General features: G+C 40.0%; 1 protein-coding gene and 1 pseudogene across 2 annotated transcripts in view; one reads left to right on the top strand and one right to left on the bottom strand.

Annotated features, from left to right (window-relative positions):
- Positions 1-12,162, bottom strand: part of LOC127372007 (nuclear factor 7, ovary-like) — a 423,840-nt pseudogene that overhangs the window by 280,719 nt on the left and 130,959 nt on the right.
- LOC127371986 (metabotropic glutamate receptor 7) overlaps positions 1-12,162 on the top strand; it is a 231,587-nt gene that overhangs the window by 190,577 nt on the left and 28,848 nt on the right. For both annotated transcript variants that reach the window (XM_051415292.1, XM_051415291.1), the window contains exon 8: positions 9,145-10,080. In XM_051415292.1, coding sequence (XP_051271252.1) covers positions 9,145-10,080 — 936 coding nt within the window. The remainder of the gene's footprint in view (positions 1-9,144; positions 10,081-12,162) is intronic.

Here is a 12,162-nt window from a genome sequence, read left to right as displayed (position 1 = left end):
GCACACTTCATGTACTTGTGGACATGCAAAGGGGAGAGAGATGGTGGAGTGATGGGGCTGCAACGTTACTGGCACCCCATGAGCAGGTGTTGGGGTGAGGTTGCCTTGCTCAAGGGCACCTCGGCAGTGCACAGGAGGTAAAGCTGGCACCTCTCCAGCTACCAGTCCACACTCCATATTTTTGTGGTCTGTGGGACTTGAACCGGCGACCCTCCGGTTCCCAAGCCTATCCCTGCACACTGGGCTGCTGAGCACACTGAGTTGAGCATAACGTTAGCTGTCTGGCTCGTAGCTGAGCCAAAGCGCTCTCTGAGTGGAGTGAACTAGAAATCTATCCCGTTGTTAAGTCGTATCTGAGGTCCGTCCTGTTTACCGGAGCAGTGAACAACGTTTCCGTTGCATTAGAACATTATGGGATGGCAATGATTTTTCAGGTATTTTTAATTGAAAAACACATGAAAATATAAAATATAACACATATACTGAATACAGGTATACAAACATACACAACCATAGGCATTAAAACAATGAGAGCAGTGCTGCACATTTCATCTCCTCACAGAGCAGAAAACGAATTATCCTCAAATTACACAAAACCTCATTAGCTTGAAACTGCAATTTCCTTAAAAAGACAATATGTTTGTGCAGGAAACTTCTTCCAGCTTCAGTTTGCAGAGATCAGAAATATAAAACTCCTGTCAGAGGAAAAGTCTCCAGTGGAATGTACTTCACAATTAAAGGTGATTCTGACCCAGCAGCGGCGGCGGCGAGGGGAGAAGATAGCGACTCCTTCCTCTGCTCTGTTATCTGTAATGACTCAGAAATCTGCTGCTCGTCTTTCATGTGAGAGCCGCAGAGCAGAGACTGTGATGGGTGCTGAGCCTCATTAGGAGTAATGAAATCTGACCTTGATCTCTGAGAGAGCGATCCCTCGCAGCACTCCTCGCCGTGCTAGAGACGGCCCTCAGGAGCTCGCCAGCAGATCCAGGAGCAGCCAGGAGGCCTAATGAGACCAGGATGAGATGGAACACCCTCCCCGACTGCAGTCAGTCACCTGGATGTATGCTGGCTGTGATTGACTGTGATTGGCTGTGATGAAGGAGATTTACCTGTTGTCCTGATGTTTAGGTGTTTGACTGAGGACAGATGTCTCCGCTCAAACACGTCTGGCTATGGACCGTTAGCACTGTTGCATTGTTTAGCCCGGTTGAGCTCAGTGGACCAGAGGGATGCTGTTGGACCTGTTCATGCAGATTGTTTGCTGTGAACCAACCGGGGAGGTTTAGAGATGAACTGTGTTTGCAGCTCTATGCTGTTACTGCAGCGCTGTGTCTGGGGACTGCAGCTGGAAGAATATAATTATTCAAATGTTCTTGCTTTTCCCCCCCAACTGTAACGTTTCTTTGAAGAAGGGTTAGACGTGTGTTTTATTCAGATTTATTCAACAGAGAACAAAGGCAGTCAATTTCTCACCTGTGGTGGGAAAACACTGCACTGCCTCCCAGTTAATACACACAACCTTTTCATTATTTCCTTTTAAATAACCCGGAGTCGCAGCAGGTCATCCAACACTGCAACATCCAGCACTTAAAGGTAATATATACTCACTTCACTTCCCACACTACAACACCAAATCTCAGGCCAAAACAATGAGGCAGACACACAATATAACTCACCACAACACACTATCGCTCTCCACCAGACTCCATTTTACCCTCAGATCATCGTAACATCGTAACTTCATTCAAAGTGGACAGAAACAGAATAAAACTCTGCAGATTCTGTTAATATTAAACCAACGTACTTAAAGCCAAAAGAACGTCATTAATGCCCGAGCAGCAACTTCCACGGCGCGTCTGTGGCTTGCGTTGGTTTTCAACGCATCGCCATGAAAGAGGAAGTCATAACAGTGAATTTTGTCCAATCTGCACCAAACTTAACGATAGATACCGGTCCTGCCTTGAACGCATCTACATACAAATATTCAGTCCCGGTGCCTCCTACTGGATTCAGGAAGTAAGCCTTGTATGGTTGTTCAGGTAACCAGACTGTGACATTGGTGTGGAAGGAAAGCGATCCCGTACTGTGTGTGTTTTTCATCTCATACGTCCAACAGAGCGTCTCGTGCTGCGTTCAGGCGCACTGTTGGGCAAACGAGATGACGCGGTTGCCACGGTGACGCTGTTTGGGCAGCGATAACTTGTCTGATTAGTCTGTTTTTCTCATTTGGTTTCCTGTCACTCGCCGTTAATCTGCTAACTGTGTACATTCCAGTGCACACGGCAGCCTCGCAGGGATCCGGGGGAGTTATTTCCTTTTCCATTCAATTAATCAATTTAATCATGATCCGCAGTCACCACGTTAATGACTGTGGCACACATTAATGGGAAGGAAGCTAGACACTGTGAGTTTGAGATGAGTTTTTATGATGAGCAGAGGCAGTCAGTCGCACAGAGGATGCTACAACACAAAGGTGGAGAATCATACCCATCTGCATACTAACTAAAAGAACCTGCTCTGTTTGGAGGCTGGAGGTTAGCCGAAGCGCAGGATGAGTTTCAGTAAAGAGACGCTGAATGTTAGAAAGCAGACAGGTGAAGAAATAGTTCTAATAAAACAAGAATAAATAAATAATCTTCACCGAGTCTGTGAATGATCCAGTTACTGTCAGAAAATCCACTTTTACTTAAATAATATTAAACATTCAGAAACATCCAGTTGTAATCCATCCAGGAGAACACACAGGGACTGTACCAACAGTAGTGATATAAAGTTACTGAGTTAATAAACCTTTTAAGATGCAAACGTTATTTTAATGAGTTGCAGTGACATAAATAAAATGTATTTAATGAGCAGCTTAATCAACTTAAGAACTTGTGTTTATGTCACTAATTATTAAGTGGTAATTAAAAATACATTTGATTGTAGAGTAAAATTCCTCAAACTCAATGTACATTTGTTGAACATAACTTTTAACATAATTATATTATTTAAGTTGCCAGAACTCAAAAAACATTTATACAAAACTGCATCAAAACCTTTTATGTTGAGTCAAAACATTTGTTTTAAGAGCCACTTTTTATTTAAAATTTATTTGGTTCATTTATTTGGTCTGCCTTTGTACTATCTGCGTAATAATAATAATAATAATAATAATAATATTATTATTATTATTATAGTACCATTTAAAGAGAACATTAACACTGTACGCTGGCTCAGTGTCTGACGGATGTTTCCATCACTACAATCGAGCCTAAAGTTACAAATCTGGATAATTATAAACAAACAATACTACTAATAATAAATGATCAATTAGATCAGGATGAGGAGGAAGAGGAAGAAGAGGTGGGACAAAGAAGACTCAAGGCCAAAGAAATAAAACAAACATAAAAACATGGATCCTCCATCGTATCCATGGCAACTGTGTGTAGATGTGATCAGTGTTTACTCAGAGCTTTTTATGACGAGGAAGAGGAGGAGGAAGAGGAGCACATGGATTAACTGCTCCCGGCTAACAGTCAGCGCCCACAAGCTCAGTTTTATGAGACTGCGATCTGTTGATTGATTATTGAATGTATTACACAAACACAGGAAGAGGAAGAGGAGGAAGGAGACTCGACTTTCACTCACCGGACCCACTGACAGACAGACAGACATTGTTCTCTCATCCTCTGCAGAAACTATAATTATTATAATATAATAAATCATTGTTGTCTTTATTTTCGCTGCTTCTCTCTTTTCTTTGTCAATCTGACGTTTAAAGTCTCCATGAAACAGGAAACTGTAAAAACAGGAAGTAGGAGGGACTTATCGCTGATATTGATTCCAGTGAATGCAGTCGGACCCGGGACCGAACCTCAGAGGCCAACAGGGAATCCAGCACCGGGGTGGTTCTCTTGCCGGGTTTGGCTCCTGGCGTCACGGACCTGAGTCAGTTAGCTTAGCTGCACAGCTGACTGAGCTAACGGTAGTTAGCGGTTCGCTACGTATCAATCTTTCTCTCTCAGGTCCTCAAACTATGGTTCAGTCTGGAAAAAATGGAGTAATTATATAATGCTGTAAATATACAACATATAAAAGCATACAAAGCATCCCCAGGGGTTTGTGAGTATATGTACATACACAGTGACAGAAAACGGCCTCCAGGCTCAGCATTTATATATTAATACAACTGATAGGAGACAGACTGAGCTCAGGTAGAAGTTCCTGTAACCTGAAGTGTGTTTCTTCCACCCAGCACACTTTATTATTTCATGTCTTTACAAAGTCTGCCACAGTTCGGGGACTTAATCACTCGCTGGCACCGATGTTGAGCTGGAGGGGAAGAGGGAACATGTGGACTTTAGTGCAGGCACACAGTCAGAGATTTAAGACCAGAGAGACCTCTTGTCCAGATCTCTCTACCAGCTGTGACACCTCTTCAAAGACCTGACTGAATTATTGAACACACTGCGGCCCTCCTGACCGCTGCGGCCGCGGGAAGACGGATGGAGTTTCCATTTAAATGATTGACCCGTCGTCGCTGCTGGCGCTTTGAATCCCATTTCAACATCCGGTCTGAGTCACTGTGTAACTCATCTGTTCTACAGAGCTTGTTTCTCACAGGTAAAAAAATCTGTGAGTTTACAGATTGTTTCTGTATTTTAATATACAATACATTTATTACATAGAAATATTAAGTTACAAAAATATCCTGTGAATTTATATATTGAATGTAAAATAACATGAACAATTTGTAACGCAGATATTTACTGTTTATTTAATAGAATAAACTGTTAAATTCAAGTTTAATACTGTTAATACATTTCTACAATTATGTAAAGTTAGTGACAATTAACAGTAAAAAGTACTTGTGTAATTTTACAAATTTTAATTGACAGATATCTTATATAATTATAGAAGTATTCACAACAAACACATTGAATAAATGTTTTTTATCAGTGTATAAGCATTGATTAGATTTGTAACTTTTCCTTTTAATAATTTTTGTACAGAAAAAATCCTCCAACCTGAATGAAACACATCGGATGCTCTGTGAGCCACAACAGCAGCGCTGCATTCGGTACCACGTTGGTTTTACTTTCAAACCACACCTTAAAATGAGGGTTGTGTTCTTCACATTTCTACAATTATGTAAAATCAGTGACATTAACAGTACAAAGTATTAGTTGTGTAATTTTAATGTATTTATTAGTTAACTGACAGATTCTTGTATAATGATGGAAGTTGAATAAATGTTGTTTATCAGTGTATAAGCATTGGTAAACTGTCCAAATACAGTTGTTATCAGTGTAAACAGCAATAATTACTGTAATCTTTTAGCTGCTTTTCTTAATGTATTTTATCACTTGTATTATTATTGGTTGCTGATTTTAATGTGTTATTGCCCTTAGTGTTTTTTGTTATTTTGTTTTTTTCTTGGTTTCTGTAGCACTTTTAGATTCTGTAGATTCTTTTATGAAAAGTGCTTTACAAATAAAATGTATTGTTGTTATTATTATTAATTTCACAATTAATGACTTTTATTACAGTTCTATAACTTTTAACATTCAGATTTCCTTTTACTGTAATATTAGAAAAAGTTCTACCGTGTTTATTATAGTAAAACCAAAGCTGGATTCACCTGCAGGCGGCGGCTAAGGGATGTCATGTAATTTTAACGTGGACAAACGTGTGAGTGATGGATGGACTTTCCTTTTTTTTAGCGCTGTTTGCCAGCACGCAGGCAGCCCGCGGAGGCTGTTGCTGGCGGTGGGCGGCGATAATGTCCCCTGGCTCCACAGACTGATTGAGATGGCTCTCTGTAGATAATCTGTGTGAGGACGTCCTCAGTGCTGTGTAACTGATCAGCTCTGGGTCACATTAGCATCTGAAATCCCTCCAACAGAGAGCAGCTATCTGCCAAAGTAATCAACATCAGCGCACAATAACGGAGCTCCTTCCAAGGTCCAGGCTCAGTTTCAAGAAGGGAACTGTTGGGAGGACGTGAGCTGATTTACAGTCTGTACACATAATAGCAGATTGAAAATGAAATATTCAGGATTCTTCTGTCTAATCCGATCTGTTCACATCGGATATTAAAACTAACTCTGTTTTATTCTCTGCTACCAGAGGCGGAGTCTTTCTGCCTGCGGCCAATCATACTACAGTCCTTCACATAGTCTGTTTAACATGGACAAGAGACCACGAGTTGAGCTGCTCTCATTGGCTGCTCTTGGTTTGGAAACAATGGTGACCGCCTGCTCACACAGGATCTGGTGTTCCAGATAAACAGTAAAATGTGTTTGTGAACAGATTTGAGGAGAGAAATAGTCAACAACAGAATCTGGATCCATATCTGATCAGCACTGTTTGACAGTTTGATCTGAGTTTGGTTGAGCTGGACGGACTCACTGAGAATGAGCTGTCAATCACAAGGTAGCCCCGCCCTAAAGCATACCCTGCTTTATGGTCTGTTTTACTCTCAATGGGACCATCAGTTACTAAATGAACACCATGCTGTATGGAAGAAGACTGAAACTAGAGACTGAGACCAGAAACTCATCAGGAAACTGTTTACTGAGCTCATTAATTAACTTCTCCATAAGACTCAATACTATCAGAGTAGAGCTTCCCCCTACTGTCCGTCAGAGAGAATGCAGGTTCAAGAAACTGTCCGTTATATAAACTGTCAGTGGTCAGTACTCACTGGTCTCAGAGAATCAGGGTTAGGGTACAACAGTATGGAGACGCAGCGTGTGATGATAGAAAAATGTGAAATAGTTAATTTTGTTGTGTCACAAATCATCCGTAGTTCATAAGAGAAAATTCAAGTCTTTGTGTTTAATAAAGTCACCTGAAGAACACAACCCTCATTTTAAGGTGTGGTTTGAAAGTAAAACCAACGTGGTACCGAATGCAGCGCTGCTGTTGTGGCTCACAGAGCATCCGATGTGTTTCATTCAGGTTGGAGGAATTTTTCTGTACAAAAATTATTAAAAGGAAAAGTTACAAATCTAATCAATGCTTATACACTGATAAAAAACATTTATTCAATGTGTTTGTTGTGAATACTTCTATAATTATATAAGATATCTGTCAATTAAAATTTGTAAAATTACACAAGTACTTTTTACTGTTAATTGTCACTAACTTTACATAATTGTAGAAATGTATTAACAGTATTAAACTTGAATTTAAGAGGTTATTCTATTAAATAAACAGTAAATATCTGCGTTACAAATTGTTCATGTTATTTTACATTCAATATATAAATTCACAGGATATTTTTGTAACTTAATATTTCTATGTAATAAATGTATTGTATATTAAAATACAGAAACAATCTGTAAACTCACAGATTTTTTTACCTGTGAGAAACAAGCTCTGTAGAACAGATGAGTTACACAGTGACTCAGACCGGATGTTGAAATGGGATTCAAAGCGCCAGCAAATGTAATTTATTCTTTATATGTGGAAAAAAAGAAAATTGTCTTTAAATATGCAGTTACAGATTTTTCACATTTTAAATTAGATATGTTAATTCACAGGATATTTTGTGATAAATTGTAAAACAGATTTATTTTACACTTTAATATTGTGATATTTTTAGGGACATTACAACCTCGTACTGTTACAACCGGTTTGTATGTAAAATCTTGTGTGTACAGAAAATGTATTTCTTAAGTAAAGTAGCTCAGATTTGGGTAAATGTACCGAGTTACATTCCACATTAGATTACAGGACGTTAATAAAATGTAGATAAACCACAGTCCCTGAGGTCACTGAACGCCACCTGTAGTGCTGAGTGCAGATAACTGAGGTGGAATTTATCCATATTGATGTTGCACTAATAGAGTATTCATTACTCATTAACAGCAGTCAAGCTGTCAAATCAATGAGACCTTTTGCTTTAGGAAGCCGCCGGAGCCAAAGCAAAGCGCTTGTTTAACAGCAGCCGGAAGATAAAATCTGAGCTATAAATCTGAGACTGAGAGAGTCCATATCTCACGATGCCATTACTTACTTTCACTGCGCAGTGAAGCTTTACAGTGTATGAGACACACAGGAAACACTTTCCTTTTAGATCATTTTACAGACGTAGATCTTTTCCTTAAAACACTGTGAACCAGAACTGTTCAGTACCAGAGTTTTCTGTTAGAAATGTTCAGTCTGGGTCTCCAGCAGTTACACTGACTGACGCTAACCTGCATATGTTGGACAATTAGAATCATTACCATTAATAATCAGCTATATGGACAGTATCTCAGCAGCCGATTGGCTGATTGGGACAATCAAGGTGGTTGTGGGTTACTGAGGATGCTGAATCCATTTCTGACATTTTTAAAATAAAAAAAATGGACGTTTAAACCAGAAGTGTAAATATTTCCACTCCCAGTGGGCTGATTGTGATTGATTTTAAGGTTATTGGTAGAATTAATACATTGTATGTAAATGTTCTGCATTTTGTCGTTGACTCTGCCGCTGTGGTTATTAATCAACTTATTAATCAAAATAAAACCAAACTGATAATTAAAATAAACACTTTAACAAACATCAGCGTGAGAAGAACGACCTAAAATGACAGAAACTATATTTCAAAATTTGAAATTTAAATACATTAAACACATTAAACGATGTTTAAATACTTGGTTTAGTGTGTTAGCATGCTAACATTTGCTAATAAACAAAAGTAGAGCTGAGTGCCTGATTGAAATTCACTAGTCTTCCAGTCATGGAAACGCCTGGAAATTGATTAAAAAGACAAAATATTCTGTAAATGTTTACTATCGTCTATGCTGTGGCAAAACCTATGTTATGTTTTGAGAATTTTTTTTTGCCAAGTTAGCCACAAAAGCAAGTTAACACAGAGTGTCCTGGAAATCGATTTCTTAAAAAGAGGTATTTTTCAAGTATTAGACACATTAAATTGTTGACCTGATGATGGCACTAGATAAAGTCAGACGAACATGAATGTCTGAACCACATCTGTCCAATAGTAGTTGAGATATTTCAGTCTGAATCACAAGTTGCTATACCTTTAGCCACACTGCTAAAAACAAGTCGTCAGTGGACGTCAGACTTTGCTAATTTCACTACATTCCCTGAATTATTCCCTGAGATGAAGATGTTTTCTAACTGCTGTCTCTCGTGCTCTCTCTGTAGATCGAGGACATGCAGTGGCCTCGAGGGGAGCAGGACATTCCCAGCTCCGTGTGCAGCCTTCCCTGTAAAACCGGCGAGAGGAAGAAGGTGGTGAAGGGCATGCCGTGCTGCTGGCACTGCGAGCCCTGCGATGGCTACCAGTACCAGTTCGACGAGTTCAGCTGCAAGCTCTGCTCCTACAACATGAGGCCCAACGCCAACCGCACGGTGTGCCAGCCCATACCCATCATCAAACTGGAGTGGCACTCGCCCTGGGCAGTGATCCCGGTTTTCCTGGCAATGCTGGGGATCATCGCCACAATCTTCGTCATGGCTACGTTCATCCGCTACAACGATACGCCGATTGTCCGAGCGTCCGGCAGGGAGCTGAGCTATGTCCTCCTCACTGGGATATTTTTATGTTACATCATCACGTTCCTCATGATCGCCAAGCCAGATGTCGGCGTGTGCTCGTTCAGGAGGATCTTCCTGGGTCTGGGTATGTGCATCAGCTACGCCGCGCTGCTCACCAAAACCAACCGCATCTACCGGATCTTCGAGCAGGGGAAGAAGTCGGTGACGGCTCCCCGGCTGATCAGCCCCACCTCACAGCTGGCGATCACCTCCAGCCTCATCTCAGTCCAGCTGCTGGGGGTGTTCATCTGGTTTGTGGTGGATCCGCCCAACACCATCATCGACTACGACGAGCAGAAGACCTTCAACCCGGATCTAGCGCGAGGGGTGTTGAAATGTGACATCACAGATCTTCAGATTATCTGTTCGTTGGGTTACAGTATCCTGTTGATGGTGACGTGTACTGTTTACGCCATAAAGACCCGCGGGGTCCCGGAGAATTTTAACGAGGCCAAACCCATCGGGTTCACCATGTACACCACCTGCATCGTCTGGCTGGCTTTTATACCTATCTTCTTTGGCACGGCGCAATCTGCAGAGAAGGTAAGAGCCAACGCATGAATGAGTGGAAGATATGTAGATGATGAACTGCAGGATGGATGAATGGATGATGGTTACAACTGTTCATGTTCAGTGGGGAACTCACAAACAATGTAAAATGGCACCATCAAAGAGTGGCGTTAATTGTGCTCTACCATCAAAAGTGGCATTCGAACATCTATACACTCGCACACAGTAATGAAGTCAGAAACAGATTCCTCTTTATTGGGAACTGATCTGAAATCTGCACTGTTCAATATTAAATGTTTTGTAAAGCCTGTTTTCCATTTGATCATTCAGAATTCAGTGAAGGAATTTACAGCTTTACAGTCAGTGAACTTTATCATAAAATATCATTCTAAAATAAATAATAAAACCATCACAAGAGAATAAAGCTGCAATTACAAATCGCCAACAAATTACAATACAGCAGAAATCCACGCTGAGCTTTTCTGCATCGTTCCTGTCGATGAAAGCTTTAATATGAAACTCAGGTTGCAGTGAAACGACACAGAAATGACAAAGTCGGATGTTCTTGTTCAGTTTTACACCTGCAGGAATGAAGTTTAATGTCGCTGTTGTTTTTGGTTTTTTATCAGACACAATGAAACTGAATTCAGTCACAATGTTGAGGAAAGTTACAGGAGACTTGTTAGGAAAGTTTGGAAGGTTCTTACTTTAATTGCGTGACCTTTACATCTTATCACGACTTTATGGAAACTGAATGAAATGAGTGTCTGCTGTTAATAAGCTTTAAGGTAATGCGGGGGTGAATAATGATTAAGTGAGCTCTGTTGAACTGGTTTGTGTCCACAGATAACCTATTTTATTTTATTAGGAAGAAACCGCAAATTCTTTCAGCAGTCTTTACATGAATGTATTCAGGGCATGTTATAAAGACTAAAATTCAATTATATGAATTTAAAATGTCTTAAATCTGCTCTTAAAAATTGACTGGATTAATGCTAACGTTAACTCATGTTACGCTATGAAAATATGTATTGATCGCGCTGTAACTTTGTCTAAAAAAATATTCTATTGAATGTGAGTTGAGTGTATCATTACATCCTCAAAACATAGCCTTAGATAAGTATCGTTAGCTACTTTAGCTGCTAAATGTAGCTGCTGTTAGCTGGTTAGCAGTGCAGCTAACTTAGCCGTCCACCACTAGTAAAGTAAATAAATGTAAAAATACAAGTAAATGTCCATCAGTAAACTCTGTAAAAGGTTGGCCCAACCTCAAAATCCAAGATGGCTGCTTCAGACGTCAGTGAAGTGAAGCTGTAATAATATTAAGTTTGTTGGACTCATTAAACACAGTAATGTCCAACTTCTGTCTGTGAACATTTGTATGAGCAAAACACAGCGTAATGCTGTTATCAGCTGGTATCGCTAACAGTGGCTAACGGCTAACCTGACTTGCTTTTCCAACTTTGGACCTCTGAGGTAAATAAACGTACCGTTACACAGACTGAGCATGCTCAGTCGTGCTTTGTCTGAATCAGATAATGAAGACTGACGCAGAATGGTCACGTAAAGTGGAGCAAAGGTTGGAAACGTCTGATTCTGAGCTTACATTCACCTCATTATTTAACACCTCGAGTTTCAAACTAATGACAGAAGATGAGGAAAAGCATAAACATACATTCATTAATACAAAGTTCCACAGCTTTATGTAGGCGATCTGAGTGAGCTGATAAAATACATTTCCAGGATTTTTGGGTCATTTTATTACATTTCTAGGTGTTTTCATGAACCTTGATTTACACTTCAAAGATCATAAACGTGTTTATTAGTGAAGATTATCTTACTGAACAAATCATAAATTATTGTTCTCCACAGACATTATTTTCTGCAATAATCAGAAATCCAATGGTACAATCTCATTGGCTGTTTGTGAAGAAACCAGAACGATGCCTCAACCATACATCCTCACTGCAGCTCTGTATCAAACGGACAGATACACAGACGTCTGAGTGAGAAAAACCATTACATTTGAACGTTTCGGTCATTGAATGCATCGCGTGTCAATGAAAGTTTTTCCGCCGCAAACTGTAAAAATCTGTCAGACACTGAATCAGGTCG

This window comes from Dicentrarchus labrax, unplaced genomic scaffold (genome assembly GCF_905237075.1).
Source record: "Dicentrarchus labrax unplaced genomic scaffold, dlabrax2021, whole genome shotgun sequence".
Taxonomy (NCBI): Eukaryota; Metazoa; Chordata; class Actinopteri; family Moronidae; genus Dicentrarchus; species Dicentrarchus labrax.
This window is presented reverse-complemented; position numbering and strand designations above follow the sequence as displayed.